The 23278-nt window shown below is 38.0% G+C and overlaps 1 protein-coding gene across 3 annotated transcripts in view; it reads right to left on the bottom strand.

The window, feature by feature from the left end:
* The window catches only part of cntn3a.1 (contactin 3a, tandem duplicate 1), a 59880-nt gene extending 43471 nt beyond the window's left edge, over positions 1-16409 (bottom strand). For 2 of the 3 annotated variants that reach the window (XM_081707087.1, XM_027017941.3), the window contains exons 1-3: positions 16079-16409; positions 12081-12220; positions 1837-1969 (exon numbers count right to left, since the gene is read on the bottom strand). In XM_081707087.1, coding sequence (XP_081563213.1) covers positions 1837-1969; positions 12081-12147 — 200 coding nt within the window. In that variant the 5' untranslated portion in view covers positions 12148-12220; positions 16079-16409. Of the gene's footprint in view, positions 1-1836; positions 1970-12080; positions 12221-16050 lie in introns of all 3 variants that reach the window. The other variant, XM_081707086.1, reaches the window with a different exon arrangement.
* Positions 16410-23278: the final 6869 nt, after the last annotated feature.

Below are 23278 nucleotides of genomic sequence, written 5' to 3'. Positions count from 1 at the left end.
TGAGAGACTAAAACCAGAGGCTTACAGCATACAACAGAAGTGAGAACACACTTGTGCAATGTTACTTTGCGGTCAAAAGATTAAAAATTGTACACCTTTCAGTAATTGCATTATTTCAAAGTTAAGAAGTAGAATATCTTCTCTTATGAACAAAAACAGATACTTTAGAAAAGCTAAATAATAGAAAATACAGCTAAATAAAGCTAAATAATAGAAAATACAGGCCCAAAGGAGAAAGGAAAGTGAACATACTGCTCACTCACACACAAGTTAGAAAACCTCTGATCAATTAGCCAAATTGCATGAACATTGTTATAAAATGACCTGGGAACACCATAGCTTTTCTCAGTTTTTGACTTATGGGCTGTGTCTATCTACATGCCTGCATTATGGCTCCACATGTAAAAGAAATAACACAGGAATTGAAATATCTGATTGTGAGACTTCACAAAGAAGGTAAAGAATACAGAAAGACTGATCTTCAGCTAAAAGTCAGTCAAAACACAGTTGCAGCAGTATTTTGGAACAGGCCATACCATTAACCAGAGCTATAGTGGCCATCTTTCTAAAGTGACACTATGGAGTGTGCGCTACATGTACAATCTAGCTCTGAAAAACAGGAGAGAGCTTCAGACTTGACACAGGGGTTATCAATGGAAATCTGAGTTTCTGTCACAGTTCAGTGCAAAGTACAAAGTAAACCTCTATGTACAGCATCCAAGAAAAAAATATTTGCTTGCTCTTTGGCAGAAAACTACAAGATTAATCTTGCTAAAGAACATAAAAAGAAGTCTGATGAAAACTGAGAGCACATTCTTGGGTCAGATGGGATCAAGATAAATTTGTTCAGCTCAGATGGGGTCCAGCGTGTTTGCCATATACCACAGTGAATGTATAGTTGCGCCAGTGAAGTGCAGGGTGGAATGTGATGACATGGAGCTGCAAGAAGGTGTTGGGGAGATAACATTTCCAGATGGCACCATGCACGCCTGTGGATATACCAAAATACTGACTGACAAAATGACTCCCAGTCATCGGACGTTTAGCAGAAGATGAATATTCTAGCATGATAACAATCCAAAGCTCCCTGCCAAAATCTCATAAGTAAAATTTGAAAACTATGACCTGGCCAAATGTGTTGCCTGACTGAAGCAAAATGAATATTCCAACATTCAAGCGATATTGCAGAGGAGAGTACTTCACTTCTGTTGTATACTGTAAATGAAGGTCTACTGACAGTTTGTCAGGTGACAGTATATCCTAGATTTGACTTAAATTAGTGAGACCCTTTTATGAAACTTGACAACCTGTATGAGGTAAGACCTGTGTAGCTTGTAACATGCAGCTGAAGGTTGCACAGGTATGTAAGTGCACTCACTGTACTGTAACTTTCTAGGCCCAGAAAGTTACATGTGAGAGACATTTTTCCACAAAATGTCAAATTCAGAGAATTCAGAGGCATGGTATGATCTGACCTATGCTAGTACATGATAAATAATTGTGAGGTTAAGCTCAGAGAAATGTCTCTTTAAGTATGATAAGACTCAAAGCCCCTTTTGAATAGCAGACTAGATAAGCTACCAAGGCTTGTGCGTTTAGTGGTATTCTCTGAGGAGGGACATCAAAGTTGAAGATAGTTTACTAGCAAGAAATAATAATCTCCTAGCATCTCTGAGGTGGACCTTCAAAGTAAAATCATAACTGCATAACTGCAGGAGAAGCAAAGACATTGTTTGGTCTTCAGTGATTTACTAGTCACAAGGAATACATAAGAGTAACAGGGAAATCCAAGAATCCAAGAGATATCCTCCTCCATGGGGCAGAGCAGTCTCTCACCTGTATGACGGGGGTGGATACCCCTGTGCCTCACAGCTGAAAGTGACCTCCCGGCTGGGATCGTTTGGGTGCAGGGGGAACACAATACTGCCGGGCTGCTTGATGAAAACAGGCTTCCGAGGAACACTGTTCTCTAAAGGGCATGGGAAAAAGAAAAAATACAGCCAGAATTGTACTTAGCATGCTGGTCACTTCTGGCTTCTGGTATATATGTCAATACTTTGTGAGGGTGCCATTCATCTGGCAAAAATGCATCCATTTAGAAACAGCTGTCAGATTAACTCATCCTCGAGGTACAGTGCTGGATCTGAAAAACCTCAAGACAAAACAGAGGCAGAATCATAAGACAACAAAAGGTGTTGCTTACACTTGTACACTTGTAATTCTTCTCGACTCATTTCTTGTAGTTTCACTCATAGGTCAAGGCACCGAAACCCATACTATTGTTTTCAATTGCTGTGCAGTTAACTTTTATTGCACAGTTGCATTAAAAATTCCTAAAGTCTGCAACAATGTTTAGTCTGCTGTATGGCTGTGTATAGTGCAAATGCATAGCGAGGGCAAAAGAATCTGAAAAACAAAGTAGCTCAACACTCTACCACATTTGTCAAGGAAGTGTCAGAGAAGTGCAGAAACATCACAGAACAGGAATATAACCAGGGGAGCCCAAAAGATCTGGGTGGCTAGAAATACCACAATGACATTTGGGGTCACCCAACATATTACTCATCATGAAATATAAAGAACATTTGGTTCAGGTAACAGCAGATAATATTCATTATATTTATTTAGAATATATTGTTATACATTACAGTCAGTTATCACTGAAAATCCATTTAAATTACTCTAAACTGTTGAGTGGCATGCTACATGACATTTATTATAATATCCTATACCTAAAATCCCAATGCTCATCTCACCAGGCTCAATTTTTTATTTGATTAATAATCTTTTTAACCATTCTTTTTTCAGAAGTCTGTGAAAATCTAGTTTCGCTTATGAAAATAAAAATATGATACAGCTATGATATACCTATGATATACCGTACTATGATATACCGTACTGAATGCACAACTCAACATCTTGTTGAATTGTTTTTCCTACAAAGTTCATTAAAACTCCAGTCATTCCCAGGTATAAGAATACTTCTTCCGAATCTTCCTCTCTAATCAAGACTTACTGACCACTTATTAACTTGCATTGTGAACTTGCAATGGAAGGTAAATGAATCGAGTACCTCTGAAAACAACAAAACCAACATTTTACATAACAGTCCTAGTCCTAGTCAGTTTTACTGTCACAACCTTCTCACCACAGACACACTGAGTGAGGAACTAAGTGTAGATTCTCTAAGACATCGCCATCTTAATGCAATCAGAACATAATCAAGGTGCAACTGTACACCACATGATTAACTGTGTAACTCAAACTATACAGATCACTATACTGTACAAACACAGGACAGCAGGTAAGATTATAGGAATTGGGTAATCGAGTGCGTGAATTACTATTTTACTCTTTTTTGGAGCATGTTGACCACTAGCAATATACCACAGCAGCTTTAACACTGTCAGAGAAGCAGACAATATTAAAATATTAAAATAAGTGAAGTGTAGTCACAAGTGACTAGGTTCAGTAAGTAGTGCAGTAGGTATGAGAACAGGGCTGAGGTAGCAATTCAGTTTGAATGTGTATGTGTCTGTTTGGCAAATCTGTTGAGCAGTCTGATGTGAAGAAAGTTCTAGAAGACTTGGGCCAAATGCTCTGTAGCCTACATCCAGACTGCAGGGCTGTAAACAGACCCTACTGGGCTATAGAGATCTTTTCCGAGGCTGTAGGTCCTCCATGTACAGTCGCTTGTAAATGTTCTTTTGAATGAAAACTTGACCCACATTAGTCAATAAAATATCAGACAGGTGGAGAAAAAGTAGCATTGCACAAAATGAATAGTTTTTCACCATGTACTGCAGTGCTTTTCTGTCTGAGGCAGGGTGCTTTCCTGTCTGAGGCAGGGTGCTTTTCTGTCTGAGGCAGGGTGCTTTCCTGTCCTGTGTTCTAGGAAGCATGTGTACTTGCCAGCCTTCATCAGTTTCCTTAGGAAACAGAAGCACTGTTGAGCTTCTGTATTCAGAGGTGAGTAAAGTTTACTGCTTACTAGCTTCTGGGTTTTGAAGTCTGTGAATAGCAATTTAACATAAGGGTCCTCACTGTCCAAGTGTGATAACGAATGGTGAATGGCAGAGGTTATGGCTCTGTGGATTGGTTTTGCCTTTAAATATATTGATGGAGTCCATAATGTGAGCCATGACCAGCCACTCAAGCACTTCATGACAATTGGGGTAAGTGCATCAGGGCAGTAGCCTTTATGGCATGTGACTGACGGTGTGCATGGGTTCACCCCCACCAGGGTCCTCACATCAGCCAAAGTCACAGACAGAGGTGCAATCTGCCCTGCTGCACTGGTGATGGATACTTTAAAACAGATATAAAAAGCAACCAGAATAATAGCACTAAAAATATTAAATATGTGTTTACTGAGAAATTTTCAACTTACTGTATTTGCTCATTGTTTTGTGCTTAGCATTTTTCCCTGTCAGCAAAGCTAGTTTGTCTAATAGCCCTGATCATTATTTCTGTGCATTTATAAGTTCTCTTCGTAAAGAAAGCCAAGTGTGCTCTGCTATTATAAATTAAATCATCATTTTAAAAAGTATGTGAAATCACTTTAGCTAAATTAACTCATGATACTGTAGCCTGTAATTTCCAATTACTTTACAATTAATTTCTACATTAACCGCTTTGTGGTATGCTCTTCGGTTGCATTGAGTCCTAACACAGGTAGACTGGCATTTAAAAACATATACTGATATATACTGATGAATTTTTCCTTCTGAATATGAATAAGAAATATAAAGAGAAACTACATAAATCATCTGATGTCTAGTTTAAAAAGAGGTAAAATATTAAATGTCAATAAAGCTTAATATCAGTGTATGCAGCTTTTTGTCCACTAATGTGAAGGCAATAACTTCAGGTGGGTTCCACTGGTAATAGCAGCAGTGTGCACACCTGTGCAACAGGTCATCACTAAAACTTTGAACATAAGACCATGAAAACAGGATATTTTAGTTTTTTTCTTTCAGGTCACCTACCCAACACCATTAGTTATGAAGGTACACCACTAATCATTCCTAATTTCAGATTAATAAACCAAAGGATACCAAACTAAAACAAAAAGTGCAATTTAAGCAACTATAAAGTGAAATGAACACTTGTCTGGAAACCTAGCTCTACAAAGGTCAGAAAGCAAACACACAGTAGTCATCTTTAGCAGCTAGAAAGTTTTGGTCATTGGAATCATCCAGGGAAGTGCATGCAAAGGGTTCTCTGTCTCTCAGTAGTATGAGTTTATGCACCTTGTAATTTTATTATTATTATTATTATTATTAAGTGTACAGGTCAGAGTTTTGTAGACACACGAGGAAGATGCTTTGGTTTATTATGCATAGTAGCTTCTTATGCATAAAAGCATGGTTAATGCAGGCAAATTATTATGTCTTATTAACTATAATTGGCCTAGAGTAAGAGGATATTCTTCAACTAGAGAACAAGCATTTTCTACATTACAAATGAAATACAATTTGAATAATATATATGTTACTATTTTACTACAGGTAATTACATACAAAGCAAACTGTACCAGAGGAAATGGTGCCTTTTGGCTTATTCTATTGAAGTACAGATGCATAACAGTATAACAGACACATTTTACTAATTTCAAACTGTTGATTACAATCTGGAAAGGCCCTACTGTCCTCTAAGTTTTATACATATATTTAAATAAATTCAACAAGAAAAAAAATGAAAACCTGTTATTCTTATCCCAAGAATGAATATCTGGAGTACACTTTGATTTATAAACATAAAAAATAGTCAAAAATGGAACCTACAATCTCTGAAAATCTTGTGCAACCACAATGCCCTGTTCAGATTTGTGTACTTTAAACAGAGACAAATCCCTAATCGCATCTACCTCTTTTCTGTTTATTAACGGTCAGAGGAGGATGCCCCCCCCCGCCCGCTTTGAGTCTTGGTTCCTCTCAAGGTTTCTTCCTCATGCTCTAGGGAGTTTTTCCTTGCCACTGTCACCCTTGGCTTGCTCACTGGGGGCTTGGACTCGGACATTTTAAAGCTGGTTTGTGACAACAGCTGTTGTCACTATATAAATAAATTTGACGTGACTTATCAGCAGTCACTGTATGTTCAGATTCCCTCTCCTACATCATAATTCTCAATGATGAGGTATTTTGAGGCACTATTTGAGACGCATTATCTTTTCTTATTTTTCTGGACCACCTACATAATATTGCAATTTTGTTTTGTATGTTTATGTGCCATTGAGAAATGTACTGACAGACAAAATGATTAAATATTGGCTAAAACTATCGGTCTACACCATTCCCCTAACCAAACAGGGGAGTTGTGATTGGAAATCTGTATTTGTAGTTCTTTTAAGGGCAGAATTACATTTAAAGCTCAGCACCTTAACTATAACACAATAATAACCCTGCCTACGTATTCAAGAAACATTAAAGTATGATAGAGGAGATAAGGTGATATTTAGAGTAGTTATATTAGCATGGATGACCCAACAATGAGTAGCTATTGATTGGACTTTGTATTATCTACATGCAGAGATTTATTCTGATTTGATGAACTGTGTTGTAAACAGATTACAAGACCAAAGAATTGCCTCTTTTTGCATAATTCCTTAATTTTCCATAATTGATGTCCTTTTACCAGTAATGTGCAGAGTTTCTCTCGAATCTTTTTTCTCTGTCATATAAATATATGAGTATAATAGCAAAATGATATCTTAAAGTGACAGACACTTCAGTACAACACCAGTTTCCAGGCTAGCTACATGATGGAGGGATGAACCCCCCGATTGAAATCCCAAGTTCTTAATATATATGTTTTTAGATCTAACATTGAAAAGGAAATAACAGCCATTATTTTCAATGACATCAGCATAAGCTAGGAGGAAAAGTGTTCAGTCATACAAAAGCTAGAGAGGTTCCTGTAGGTGCTCCCTGAGGGCTCAGTGGACCTGATGCAAACCGCTGAAATCCCTTCACTATAGAAAGTGCTTTTTATATTGAGTTTAAAAAAAAAGAAGAAGAAAAGATCAGAAGCTAACGTTAATATTGCCAAGAAGACAAAAGGTGGAATGTGTACCAATTCATAAAGTGATTGGAAACTTCAAATCTTGGACGTCTCCAGAAGTATTCAAGTTGGACCATCGTCAAGGCTTTCAAAAATCTACAAGGTGGTGATGCAATATTAATGAAGACAAATCTTAAACCATGTTGTTGCCTGGAGCTCTGGGGAAATAATCAGCAGTGCTGGTGCTCTTGTGGCTAGTCTGATTTCTGCCCACACACCAGGGCTGTCAGGGCAGACACTGTTACCCTAGAGTGAGCTGCCCCTGACAAATTCAGAATACTAACACAAAGTATTAGCGAACTGACCTGTGAAAGGCACACTTCCACAGTTTGGCTCAACTTGCTTATGGATGATATCAGCCGCCACAAGACGGCTGGCCAGCTTGGTGGAGCAGAGGGGGTAATAATGCAGAAAGCACTTTGAGGCCCCAAATAAAAATAATCTTAAATTCAATAGCAGCTGACAAGCCAGTGAATTTAGACAGCTTACCTCAGCGTGAATATCCAGGCCCGGATGGGGGATGTGCGGGTGAGAAGGGGCGAAGGCAGTTCATGCAGCCTGCAGCCCATTTGATTCAGATTCAGGGGATTTATGTATCAAATGAAAAAGCCAATCACACCGCATTAAGGCACCTTTCCCAAAGATAAGGCACACAAACATGCAAGCAAACAATCCTGCAGACAATGCAGTGAGGCCTCCACAGTAGAGATCTTTGCCAGTTTCACACATGGGTACAAGTTATTTTTTGGAATGTATGTAAAGAAAATGAAGGTGTCAGAATCAGGGATTCCAAACTAACAAAGCAGGTTCTGAAATGCTAAAGAATTTGCTAAAGGGGTTTGATAACCTCTTCTTAATCATATGTCAATCAGAGAGTAGGGCAGAATAATTATATTTGGAAAATGAGGCATGTAAAAACGTGATAAAACATTATCAATTAATAATGCATAGATTTGACAGATTACAAAATGCAGTAAGACCTCAATTTCTAAAACTGCACTGAGAGCAAAGGACAAATAACTAATCATTTTAAGAGCTTACACATAGCATGACTCAGAATTTACAGGTGTAGCAATTAATCTTTACTTATAAGGTGAGCAACTCAATTAGTCTCCAAACACAGCAATTATTTAAAGTATGCACAACAATTCCTGCTGAGTATAATGCAATTGTTTGCTCTAATTATGCCCTTCTGCTGCAATACAACCTTATTCCAGAGCTACTTTGGCCATGAGCATTAGGATTATATCTAGACATTCTGACAGGAGGTAATTCAACATTCTACTTCCCCAGCATTCATAAAGTTGATAAGCATCACAAACTTTGTCCTTGTATCGACTACTGTGGAGTTAATGAGATAACAAACAAGTATCAGTACCATGTGAACAGCTATGAATGGCTGCACTGAATAAAGGTCCTAATTTTGAGCTGTACATGGCATAAACCTCTTCTATATTCTGTACAGTGATGACTGGCCTATAGTGACAGCTCAGCATAATACGTATACCTAGTGATGCTATTTTTAGTGAGTGCCCCATCTGGTTCAGATCTATGTTAATAAGGTCCTCCAGAATATGCTTGGTTGGTTTGTGTTTGTGTACATTGGTATCATACACATGAATGCAAGGTTTGCAAGATTACTGCAGCACACTGGAGTTTGTAAAGGCTGAGAAATGGTAATCTTACCTGTTTTCTGTAGGTATTTTCTAGGGTATGTCCTGAATCTAGAGGGTGTCTGGATGGAAGCCGGCACAGGTGGCGCTAGGCTGGCCATTAAATTGATGAAGTCATTACAAAACATGTTGAGGTTTGTAAAGTTTTAAAGATGATTAGGAATTTCAGCACCATAACAGTGCTTTGCTTGCCTTCCTTGGAGAGGCTCTGAGCAAGTTCTGGACAGACACCTTTGGTGGTGCATGCAAGGATCTAAATCTGAGGTTTACCTCTGCTCCTTTTGTGTTGCAGCCAGACACTCCCATTTCCAGTGGAAATGGGTGCTTCTGAGACAGGTTCATTCCTCTTCCAGGGTCAAGATGAACCAGTGTGCGCTGCTATTTCCCTGTGTCTTTATGTCCAAAGTATTTATCCTTATAGAGACTAACTATGTAAAAAAGGAGCCGTTGATTATTAGGCATGCTCTAGGAAAGCAGATATTGGAAGGTTGTGTTTGTAATATTTTACAGAAATATATTCAGAAAGCGATAGGCAAGCATGTTCGTCCAAACTCAGCTACTGAAGCCAGTTCAATCCTGCAGTGGGATCTACAATGAATAATCCAAAAAAGTAGCACCCCAGGTCCCAGGACCTCCAGACATTTGCCTATGTGCCCAAGTTCCTGTATGGTTAATTCATCCTCTGAGTAAATAATTTTCCAGCCACTCATATCCCAGACACAACCAACACAAAGAAGCTCCTGTCAGATGTTTAATGGTGACTTAAGATAACAAGGACCTGTCTGTACATTAGCCCACTCCATGCATGCCAAGGAACAGCCTCCATAAGGCCTGCAGCACATACAGATATTAGCAGCGATTACAGGCCGCAGTTCACCTCCCGCACGTGGTGATAATTCATAGGACTGATGGAGCATAATGGTAACCTCAAGAACAATCTCACTCAAATATGGTGCTCGCTGTCAACCTTTGTCATAAAAGCAAGGAGGACATCATCATGGTGTCTATGCGTTGCTATGTATAGAAAGTAAATCCGAGGCAAAAACAAGTGTAACTAAGAAGGCCTGGCTGCAAAAAATTCAGTCCAATATTTGTTAGACCTTACAAGGTTCCACCACAAAGGATTGTCTTACCATATATCTCTTTTTTTAGGCACCTGCCCCCATTGTAGATGGGGAACCTCAGTGCGCACTGAGGGCCGTTGTGAAGGTCCTGGGTGCCTGCTAACGATGAAACGGCTGGCCATATTTCACAGTTGTCAGCTAGAACATGCTGCTGCACACCACAGGACCATATCTCCTCATAATTGGTTTGTTGTCAATACATTCAGTCAACAAGTTGAAACGTATACAATATACCGTATAAAATATCCCAAAGTTTGCAACAATAATCTCTGTAGAAAGAATCAGAAATCAGGAGGAAACTAACAATTGTTTCGACAATAAATAAGATAATGAGATTATTGACCAATTTCCAATCATCTGCTTGGTTTTCATAGCAGAAAGCAATACATCAACAAATGATCCTGAAGCAATGCAGATACAATAATTTAACTCATTTATGGGTGGATGACCTTTCTTCACTTAGGAGCTGCTGTAGTCCACTGAGCAATAGTAATAAATCTCAGCTAAGTAGTTTAGATTCCAAACAATGATTTCCTGTCAGTTTGATGTACAGTTGTGTGTAGCTCTTTGTTGCTGTTGTATCTGCACAGTTGATATAATGGTTTGTAATTAGTGAGGGCACATACAGACATCATTTCACAAGCAAATTGCTATTAGACTTTTCAACATACTGCCATTTTTCTTTTGATTATTTAATTTCAGGAACCTTCCATTTTAACCTTTCATTGACCTTGGAGTGCAAAAAGGTTTGTAAAGTCTAATAAAACATCCTCCATTAAGTGCCATTCTATATTCCTCTAAATATACTGTACATTTCGATAAAACAATGAATTTTAAAGTTATATTTACGCACTGCAAAACGTTTGACATGCAACAACCAAAAGAGCCGTTATGTGATTATCTTTCTGACAGTCAATAAATCAGTTAAACATTTGTTTTAATTTTCCAAATTTTAATACTTTTCCAATTACCAAACACACACAACAAATAAAACAATGTATATAATTTAAAAATATAAAACAAATGTGTGTGGGGACAGGTGTTTTTGTTTTTTTCCCTCTCTGCAATACAAGAACATTACATTACAGTACATTATAAATGGATATCACTGAAAGAAGACTACATCTTCTCGCTGTTCTAGGTTCACATTTCTCATCTAGAGGTCACCTTTTATCAAGCCACTGTGGCTCACATGGACTGCCCTTTCCAAGCACATCCACATCTCTTGGTGCTCGCTGTACCTTAATCAACCCCCCCCCCCCCCGTGGATCTGTGGATGGCCCACTTCTCTTTTTTGGAGAGCAACAGCAGTGTAGCTGAGCTCTCTTAAGGAGTTCAGGGTCTGCAGACAGGCCAAGCATGACACTACATTGTATCCATACCGATCCTCCCTCTACTGACTCCAAACCACACAACATGCATTATAGATAGCCAGTCATGTTACCCATGGTGATTCAAGGCAAGTTGCTTTTTCAGCTGCAAATGAACACTGTGCACTGAAACATGACATACCAGCAGAGGAGGAAGAGGAGGAAGATCCCTTTATTCATAAACTCAGCGAGAGGGAGTCACTTTTAAGTAAATTGAGGATTTTAAAAAATCTAACTTAGCCACGGAAAAATTACATAGATTACTTTGTGTGGGAGAAGGTGTAAGCACTTCATCAAATGAGATCAATGAAGTGCATTTCCTACTACCACCTGGCCCACTAAATAGATCCCGTGCCAAGAAGGTAATTGCTGAATGCTAGATGTGCTTGCATTACAACTGCTTTTTAAATTCTATTTTTTATTTTGTGTCATCCTGACCCTCTGCTTTATCCATTGCCAACAAAATGAAATGCCCTTTAAATTAACAAGTCTGGAATCAAAATGACACTTCGTTGGGACTTGTCATAGTTATGAGACTTACAGAAAGTGAAAATGTCAAAGACCAAATGGACAATGTGAACTCCACCACTAAACCTTCAGCATTTCAAAGTCTCAGAACACACCTAGTCCAAAGATTAAAGTATTTCAGTCCTTTCTTTCTAAATTCATATGGTAATGTGTCCAATACACCATATATATTTACATGACAAAGCCAGCAAACATAATGAAATGCTGTTTCTCTAAGAAGTGCCACTTTCATGAATGGAATTCAGTCTTAATAGTACAAGACAAAGATAAATATATGCCAAAAAATGCCCTGAAATTCTTAGGGATGAGGTCAAGATGCTTACCTGCAAGGCACCCAATGAATGACTGCAGAAGTAGCAGTTTCCATGGAAACCCCATTTTAACTGTCATAGGTCAGTGAAAGCTCACATTAAATCAAAGGTAAATAGAATGCTGCCTTTGTCCAATCTTGAACCACCCTGGCCTAAAATCAAAAGACAAGACAAAAAGGTTAACAAGAATAAAGTATTAATATTTAGTCTTTACTTTGAAAATTGATTCATCTCTATTAATCTGAAGAGGGTCAGTACCAAATGTCTCAGAACTTGTCAGGCAATGTCAAAAGAAAATAAGGCAATGAGAACTAAAGTGTTCACTAAAAACAGCCAGACACATGTAACTGCATGGAGTTGTACTTTGTTACTAGTTAAAGCATTGGGTGGGAGAAAACAGACATGTGACACTTTAATGCTGAATAAGATGAAAAGTTGTAAATAAACAATATTAAATATGTGAAACATTGAAATTGTAATCATGTACTGATATGAAAGTAACCCCCCCCCCCCCCCCAAAAAAACAAGAAGCAATATAATGTGTATATTTAATACCAGTGTAAATATTTAGATAAATTAGTAATATATTTCGAATTGCATTATTTTACACATGGTAACATCATCTTGTTGGGTACCCCATTAAAACAAATATTCTTCTAACTTGAACATAATATTGGATCTGCAGAAAAAAAGAGACAGCAGAAATAAAAGGCTGCAATAACAGGAAAGAAGAATTCATGATAAAAGGTTCCTAGATAGCTTTTCTAGGGCCAAGAAAAATAAAAAGATTTCTACATTTAAAATATTCAATATTTTTCTAACAAGTAAACCAACTGATACACCACAGAGCTTTTTATGGAAAATCAGGCTGTACTCTTTGATAGTGTTAATCCTTTGTTAATAGTATATTAAAGCATGTTTCCCAAGCAATATATTTAATATTGAAAATGTGATGCATATGAGTAAACTTGTAAGACCACAGATTTGTTGTCAATTTGTGTATCTCTGAAATTCTTGATTGGCATGAGCCAGGGCATGCAGTTCTCTTGGTCTAAATTGCACAATTAACTGCATTTTATCATTGGCCTTGTAGTCTAGAACTAGAAAAAAGTCCCTGTCTTTGCACAATGCTTTATTTTTCAACAAGCCTTATCTTTGAAATTGTCAAACCTTAAAACTCAGAAAGATATTTGCAAGCTTGAATGTTACAACCAAATAGCGTGAAACAAGTTGAGAAAACACTGCAGTAAGAATGGTCATTATTAAGTCATTTTTAAACCTTGACTAACTTCATACACTCAATTTAATAAGCAATTACATAATACAAGTGATGCCTGTATATGTATCTCTGTGTGACAGCTAGAGAGCTAGAGCCATGAACATTAGGGTCCATGGCTGTAGTCCCGACACACCATATATTCCAGAACATAAATCCAATTCTAAGGAATTGTGGCTCACTTCTTACAGTTTGGGTTGGAAATATGCTCACTTAGGATACCTTAGTGAATATATTAATATCCACATTACATTTAGAGTTACAGAGTACATCCAACATACCTCTAGAAATGCCCCTACCCATGGCATTGACTTTGATGTCTGCTTTCCTAATAAAGAAAGAGGCTAAATGTGCAAACCTCCAACTGCATGAGTCTGTACTGACTCAACTAAAATACACAACTAAAGATCCAGACTGAAAAAATGAAAGGATCTCACTTTAATGGAACCAAGCCACTAAATGTTGAGCAGCAGAATGACCTTGACTTCAATTCAGTCACGGAGCCATCAATGTTTCACCAAAGTCTTTTGGCACATTCTACTGTTGGTGGGAGTCTCACAAAATACATCAATACTTTAATCCACTTTTTAATGATAAACAAGACATCCTCTTACACTTCCAAGTTCAGACAAGATAAAAGGGTAGAGTAACATTTTTATCTGGCATGTCTCAAATGCACATAATCCACATACACTACTTTTACAAAGTAGTGTACAAAGACTCATCAAATGATGTACTATATGCTCTGCATTCAAAGTCAACTTTACTCTAGAAGAAATTTGTGTCAGTATTTGCTTGCACTGGCATACAGTTAAAAAGTGAAAATCTAAATATGCTCCTGTAGACAGCGAAGAAATTGAATTCTGAACATACCTACAAAACAAAATTCCCCTTGATGTCTTTGTACTTTTAACTGACTAAGAACTTCTCACAATATTGACACAACAGTAATGAGATTTTTTCCATTTTTAAATCCATAACATGCATTAATTATACTGAATATCATCCCAGAGGTTAGCCTCAAGCAGCTTTGCAGCTGTGGTGTTTAGATCTAAGCAGAATTCCAGGAGGCACGGCACACTGCATCATCTCTGGTGTGCCGCAAGGTACCAGCATGGGGCCTCTGTAAATAAACTTCCTGTGACTCATGAGCCAGCAAGGGAGGAAAATTCCCTTAATATGTTAAAGAGGATGCCACATTCCCCTGCCTTCAAATCCTCTCACTTGCTTTTGCATGTGGAACCACAGCAACAATGCTACGAGAATCACCACTTCTTTTTTACTCAAATAAACCAGCAGAGTGCAGCAAAAACTTCTATTCCTCTCAACAACTCCCTGAGTACGAGAAAAGGGAACACTTGTTTGGAATTTTGTTTGGAATTTTTTTTCTTTATTTCTCTGCACTGTGCTTCCTACCACATACATCACACTGCCTCAACAGATGTGCATTCTTATTTTCAGCCTGTGAAAGACCTCTGGTTATACCTGGACTGTACTCAACATCATGGTTAAACTGGATTAGCACAGCTGCAAGTTCTTTCAAGGAATCAAAGTAATTGCATGATTTCATGGCACAATTAGAACTTTTCCTGTAATTGTCTACAAATTTACAAGAGTGAGCAAAACTTACAATGGATGAAAACTCTGAAAACATTTACTTCTAAATTAAATTAAACATTGTTGAGATAGTGATTCTGAATTCACAATGTAATTAAAATTTGAAATCTTTAAAAATCTAGACACAGTTGTAAAGGGTTTGACACTTTGATAGTACAAGATTAAGATTAATATATTCAACATATCCACAGTAAAGACACAGAGCCCTAGTGCCAGCTCAACAAAGAGGGCTAAAATAAGAATATGATCACCAGAGTAATTTTCTCTCAAAAAATGCTTTTCGCTTCATGAAATGTTAGCCAAAGCTACTGGAAAACTCTACTCAGTGAAAATAAACAACAAACCAACATGGTAATCTAGCAAGTAGCCATCCATTTTACTTACTTAACACTCACACATTTCCTTATATACACAATACACATGCACTTGGTCATACAATTGCATGCAGTGTTAAAAATGCATTGGCAAAAACAAGCACAGATTTTAGCAGCGTTAGAATCCACTTAAACCCTTTGTTATTTTTAGATAATTCAACTGCAGTAGATTATGTGTGGGATGATAATTTAAAAAAAAGAGAGAGAGAGAAGCAGATGTTCAGAATGAGATAAATCCATCTCCGTGGTGTTTACTGACAGTTAATGAGTTAATGCCAAGCTTTACATGGAGAGGGATTGATTAATGTACTTCACACCAAATATTCAGTTTTATCGGCACAAACATGCCCACACCTGCGGTCAATTAATCTCATAACAATTAAAGCGATTATGAAAAGATATGTATTGCCAGATGGTAAATCTAAAATTGTACTGATGTTGCTATCATGAAAATGCATTGCTTTGCACGTCGACATGTCAGAAAACCATACACAACAATGTTGCCTCTTAACAGTTATATGAAATTTAACTTGCTTACTCGAAGCCAAAGTGGTGTATCCGAGTGTCCAAACTCATTCGTTATCGCCTACCTCAAAACTATTCAAATATGAAATAAACCGCCTACAAGCCTTTTCTCTGACCCCCTTTTATAATTCTTGCAACTGTACAAAAATTTCGCTAAATCATCAATAGGCACATGCTGTAACACAATTACCTGAAACAAGCTTGCGACATACACTTGCCTGGATTAGTTCGGAACAGTTTTCAGCCTTTTCACGTTTGTCCGACCTACACACACATTTTCTCTGCCACTCTTCCACACACGACGATTTCAACTAAAGCTGCGCGATAGTCGGAACACTTTTCGACACCGTGTGACTATTTTTTTTCCCTTCACTGTCCCCTCTTTAATACAAGATATTCCCTCAAACTTGCCCAGAGTAAGACGTGCCGTTGGTGAAAACACCTAAAAGGATGCTGTCGGATTCCGGCGACTGAGCCAGGCAAATTAGGGGCAAGCCAATCGCGTTACGCACGAGCGGGACAATAATCCTCGTAACCGTGAACCAAGATCCGGAGTTAAGACGCGCGCTCAGGCGTCGTGTACGGACGTGGAGGGAATTTTCCCCAGGATCACTGGTCATCTGAATTATGTCTGCACGCCGTTCATGCTAATCTGTAGTCTCCATCGTGACGCGGAAGACATGAGCATGACCACAACTGTGAATGCATTTTCATCTTCTAACTGTTCTACAGCGGTTCTGTAGAGCTGTACTCGTGTAAATTGGAATTCACATCTGTAGGGTAAATTGCCAGTGTTTATTATCAGTTGACTGCATAGTATTACCCCCCCCCCCCCCCCATTTCTTAGAACATCACGAGCTGTATTACATTATATGGTTTTAATGTGCAATTATTATTTTATTTAATAATAAGGTTTGATAAGACAAAAGTTTGTCATATCAAATTATGACTGTGAAAATGATGAACTGAAACATAGAACTACATTGCTCCATTCCCATATTAATTTACTGGTTTATTAGAAACAGCATGTGGGTGTACAGTTACAGTGTTTATCCGTTACTAGTACACAAGCAGTGTTACACATCACCTAGACCTTCTCTAGTAGTCTGACAAAGCACTTTTACAAAGTCGCTCTGGAGAATAGCATCTGCTAAATGCCAAAAAATGTAAATGTTTGCAACCATAAGTTTCCTGTTAGCTGGATATTTTTGTGTGTCAGACTACGTTCAACCTAGCAGTGGCACTGATACACTTAAAAACCTAGCAACACTGCTGTGCTTGATAACTTATGCTAGATCAGCACGTTCAGCTATGTTGACTCTCCACCACCCAAATAATGTCTAGGCAGGAGTGATCCTATGGTCAAAAACTGCCTAGCGAGTTCCAACACAGCTCATACTAATATACAAATGTTACTGAAGGCCTTGATTAATTGGATCAGGTTTGTTAGATCAGGGCTGGAATTTAACTCTCCAATGGGATAGATTTGCAGGACTACAATTAAACATAACTGGAGAAGATGTTGGTTGATGAATTGTGCATGCCAAAAAATTGTTCACTTATACACTTAAGTGCACTTCATAATTAAATTAGGAAAGCAGTAAAATGTAGGTGTTTTGAATAGTGACTGTTTACTGAAAAGCTAAGAGGACAGGAGAATCCATTTCTTATTCTTTCCAGTACATGTAATTAATTTCATTTTATTTTGGCACATTTATATTGTGGAGTTCATTTAATGTAGGCTGGTGTTCATTTCACACCATTCAGCATTAACTTGCTCTCAGTTTCAAGTTTTCAGCTAGAACCTGTTTTCGCTGAGTTCCTTTATACACCAAAACATAACTATTTTAAGATGACCACAAAATATTAGCTGAATCATATTTAACAAATTTTTCATTGTTGACCAAGGCTCACTTACTGAAGCTTTGCATTAAACCAGTTCTTTTTTTTTTTTTTTTTTAATTAATCACTCAATAGGAGCTAAAAAACCAAAAATTTCATCCTCATGAGAGAAGTAATTAGTGAGAGGGATTGGCTAGATAACCCTTACCTGTCACTAATGAGTCATTATACTCCTGACCCTCCTCTGACCCTCCAATGAGGAAAATAGAGCTCTTGACCCATGGAGTGATGTAGCGGTCTTCATCTAATGTAGTCTAGGTTCAGTTAAGAACTAGCAGAATGAGTACTGCACAGCATTTTGAAATCTCATAGTTTGCACATACCCTATTTGTTTTCTGAATAAAGAAGACCTTTCGTTAATATAAAAGTCTTAGTGCATTTTATTTTTGAAAGAAATGCTAAAATTGTCATACTGTATTAGGTAGTCACAGGTTCAGAAACAACAGCTAATAAGTCTACCGACAGAATGCTTTGTCATCATAAAGCAGCAGCATAACAAATACAATTTTACAAACCTTGTATCTTTAGGTAGTTGAAGGGAAACAGCAAAAAAATCTTATATGTGTTGTCCCACTTTAATGGCCCGAGCGCTGCTGGGCAAATGCAAGATGTACAGACCCGCTTGACGAAGATAAACGTTTATTAACATATGATACAGACACCGGCATTCACGTATAACACAAACTGTGAACAGGAACACGAACATGATCAATGACTCACAATAATGCTCATACTGACAAGGGTTTAAATACATGCAAACATGACAAGACTAAACCGATGTGCAGGGGTGTGCTAAACAACATAGGCAGGGTTACACATGAGACACAGTCAACATAGAACTCCCATTGCACGCGACAGGCCAAACCACGTGACCAGTGGAAGGGGAGCGTTCCGTGACACTCACAAAAGTGTAACTTTCCTAAAATATTCTTTAGGAAGATTATTTTTTCATCACATACAATGACCTCTTCCAGGGTATTCAATCTTGAGGCATGTGGAGGTGGTATTTTTTTTTACATTTCATAACATTGCTTTGTATTTTTGTGACATGCCAAAACATCACACTTCACCTCCTCAGCAACACCTGCCACACCTATTAAAACTTTTCCACATCTGCAGAATGAGTGCAATTTCCAATTACTATAATAACTACAATCTGGAAATGCCACAGAAAATGCTATTTGCCAAGTCTTTCCATTATCTTTGTTTGTGCATTTGGTTGTGTGATTTTGTACACCTACAAGGTTTACATTCAAGGTAGGTGTTTTGGCTTGTCATGCAATGATCCAATAAGCACAGTTCAGTATAGCAGCATAAGTAAGTTCAGTTTTTTACCACTGTGTTGGAGATTTTATTTTAAATGTCAACTCTGTACCAGTGCAAGTTGCAATATCATCAGTTCCTGAGGAACTCCAAGGTTTCCTGATCCAGTGCTTACTATACATTGCCCATGTGCAAGATTCATTCTTCAGCAGTACTGCTAAGATAGTGTTCATCATCTAATTAGTCACTGTTTGTTGCAAATGAAACAAGACTATTGAGATGAAACCCTGTCTCTGATATTACTTATGAAAGAGAGGTGTTACAGGTCACCATGACCCAACTAATTATAAATATCAGATGCTGAGAACACTGTACATGACTTCACAGAGCTAGGGAAATGTGAAATACTTCCCCAAATAAGCAGGTATATTCCTAAATTGCTGAAATGTCATCCTAATTTACATGTTGCATCAATGCATCTGAACCAATTTTTCCATCTCACCATTAGAGCATGTCAGCTACATCTCTATGCGAACTCCTTGGACAGTCTCCTTAGGTGGATGTCCATTCGGCTGACCATCATCAACAACCATCTTGCGACTGTCTACCTGTTCAGGATGGAGTCCCTTGCACATGCAGTGATATTCACTCTGCCCTCACACTGGTGGAATGACCTAAACATCTCTTTCATGGTTGTCTACATGTCTTCGAACATGCTTTGCATTTGAGAGCCCCAACTATCAAAGTAGCCACTGGTACATCAAAATTAGGCAAACCTCTATTAAGGCTGTGGCCCTTTGGCCTCATCACCCTTACATCTGTACTGTAGATTTAATGTTCTAGGTTACTTCATAGGACTACTTGCTGTCAGTCAAAAATATAGAGGTCATATAGAGTACATCACTGAGGATTTATGACAAGGATTTATTTGGTTTTACAATCCCTGTAGCTTTGGTTGAACTGTTCTTTGTGGAGAAGAAGTTGGACATTTAAGACACTGTACAGTAAACTAAATAAAATCATGGTTAAATACTCCTATCCATTACCTCTGGCATTGGAATATAACTACAAATACCTAAAATTTAATCCAAATTGGAAAAATATACAACCATACAATATATAAATGGATAGAGGAGGATGGCCCCCACTTTGAGTCTTGGTTCCTCTCAAGGTTTCTTCCTCATGCTCTAGGGAGTTTTACCTTGCCACTGTCACCCTTGGCTTGCTCACTGGAGACTTGGACAATTGTGACATTTGTTGTAAAAAGCACAATATAAGTAAATTTGATTTGATTTAAATCATACGACATACAAGCATACAACATGGATTCAGAAACATGACAATTGGAAGATTGGCCTCAGTACCACTTACAGTCTCTATGATCATGAACAACTGGACTAGCTCATATGGACACCAGTGTCCAATACCTTACTCCTTTCCAAGACTGAGCAAGAACACAGCTGATGCATACGTAGCTACTGCAGGTAACAGCAAGAGGATTCAAGTTTCTACCACTGCTGTACTACGTGCATCCTTCAGACTCATACCTTTTCAGAGAGTCCTCAGTTACTAATCTCCATTGATTCCTCCAAATCCAAGCTATCATGAGGTTTGAGAGGCAGAAAGAACAGGAACATCACCCCTGACGAAAGGCTTGTGGGTAGGATTTGGCTAATTCCTTTAGTACCATTTATTGTTAACATAGGTGACACAGACAGCTGCCCAGTGTGCCATCAATAGTGGGAACCATTTTACAAAGCCTTAGCTTGTATATTAGAGCTGCATTCAGTATTCACCCAAACCCCAGCCAAACGCACCTGCTGCCCTCCTTCATGGCTCCCACAGAGCAGAAAATTGTTAACGAATACATGCATCAGGGAGTAATTTCATTGCTTTCCTAATTTTAAACAATTGACTTAATAGATGCACCGGTTTGCCAGTTTGTTACATGGGAAGATGTTAGCTAACTTTAATGATACCAGGAGTAAAACTTGACCAGGGCACCAAATGTGCTAGAGAAGACCAAGCCTTCCTTTCATGTTTCTCTTCTGAGCGTTGTAGTCGCTGGTCTACTGCAGAGGACAGAAACTCCTGCTCTCAGCATGAAAAGTGCTCATACACAGGACTCTACTGAGAAATTAAGATTGTAGAAGCCTTGTAAAAAATCAGTAAAAAAAGATTTAAAGACATCCAAGAATCCGTTTCAAGATTGGCTCGGCCAGCTCTAAGAACACTTTTTTGAAGGTATTTCTACAAGTACACTTTCATACTGCAATTAGTGACTGGGAAGAAGCTGGAAAATATCAGTTACTGACTTTATATGACACAGAAAGCATATATTAGCACAAACAATTTCAGCAGGGTGTTAATTTGCTTAAAAAATATTTATTAAAACAATACTAGCATACTAAAACAATACAGTAAAGAAGTGATAATGGTAAATGAATGAGTCCTCATAATATTTAATGGCTTCCCACAGAACCAAAAACATTATTTGAGCAACAGATATATATGCCAGTCATTTAAAGCCATTGGATTCTATAAGGGGCAAACCCATTTGGAATCTTATACAAAATATTAAGTTTAAATGCTAGTGCAGTCCAGCACTGTACCACACACAACATTGTTTCTACTCTGAATAGAAGTTTAATTGCATTCAGCATGAAGAGAATCTTTGCTTGTGCAAGGCTGAGCATGTAAGCCTACAATCCAATTTCTCCCATTATAGAGCTATATGAGAGGTTTGTCACAGCTGCTGTATTCACTCACTCTTCAGCCTCTCTCTCACCCAGCAATGTGCTTTTACAAGATCAGTGCTACTGGTAATTCTTCCCTGAATATTCCAATTTCCCCAATCTTTAATGTGTTGGATCAAATACTTTGAATGCCTCGTGAGGGAAGTTTAAACTCCAGGTATCAAACTGCAGCAGTCTGGTAAGCACAAGAAACTATACTCAATCTCTTTAAGGCTGAATAATTCAGTGTGAAAGATCCTTTAGCTATTGCTGATAGAATGGTAACTAACATCCCTCTCCTGCCTGTTGAAGACCATTGGGTTCTTTGTATATGTATGTGGAAGAATGAGAGAGAGAGATTCAGCTCAAAGACTCAACATGTAATGACTGCTCCTGCAAAAAGGGAGACACGTGTGCTGAAATATATAATTTGCTTTGCATGCGATTTTCATTTTACCCTCGTCATTTCAATATTCGCTAAAGAGCTTCAATATCTTTGCAAAAAAAGAAAGAAAAATTAAAACAGTTTTTGCTTATATGCTTCTTTTCTCATCTTTAGCGTTTCCCCCCTCCCCCCTCTTTTGTTGCTGGCACTAGTGGACATTGATTGACTTTGGATTACTTCCATCCTGGACTTTGACTTTGGGTTTGCATGAAACGTTTACCACCCATTTGATTTAGATCAGCTCCTCTGCTGATTGCCATCCCGCATGAGCCCTCTGCCACCTTCCTGCACCTTTGTCAATTGCGGTGAATGAGCTTCTAATTTCTTGTTAAGGTGTAATTGCCAGTCTGTTGATGTGTAGGTTGCTTAGTTGCTTCCATGTACTTACATTGTCCTGGTATGTACAGGAAACTGGTGTTTGGCGAACGTGGCTTGGTTTGATGCACAGCATTTCAACATTTTTCAACTGTCTTTGGATTTCTGCCTTTTGAACCTAGATAATTTATTGATCATTATCGTGCTTAGGTCTGGACTTCTTTTCCCCATAATATTTGTTTTGCAGTTGTTATTGGACTAATTATTTTCTGTTGTCAATTAATGCAGAGTACATCTTCATTCCATGAACTTATGGTTTTGATGAAGAGGGCATTTGCCCTTATCAGGACTTGAAAGAGATGCATTCTCTTCCTGGTATTTCCTATTTCATGTACCTCAGAATTCACTCTACCTTGCAGGCTTATAGAGTCCTTTGGGATAGTCTGCTGAAGACTTCGATCTGGGCTCCTCACTGTAGGTATCTTTGATTTGGGCTCCTCACTGTAGGTAACTATCTTTGCTTGATAGTAGATTTATTACTGCTAAAAAAAACTGACCTCCATGGACTACCATTGGTTGGCATTATACGTAAAAAAAAAAACCTGACCTCCATGGACTACCATTGGTTGGCATTATAGGTATCTGTATAATGTGGAATATAGTCTTAAATAATATATTTACATTAAAAAAAAATTGTCATCAGTTAATTCATTATAAGTTTATAGTCCCACATATTTTTTTTTAGTCCCACATATTCT

The sequence above is a fragment of the Electrophorus electricus genome, chromosome 24 (genome assembly GCF_041902795.1).
Source record: "Electrophorus electricus isolate QZ-2024a chromosome 24, ASM4190279v1, whole genome shotgun sequence".
In the NCBI taxonomy this organism is placed as follows: Eukaryota; Metazoa; Chordata; class Actinopteri; order Gymnotiformes; family Gymnotidae; genus Electrophorus; species Electrophorus electricus.
The sequence above is the reverse complement of the archived record's forward strand: the minus strand, read 5'-3'. Positions and strand labels throughout refer to the sequence as shown.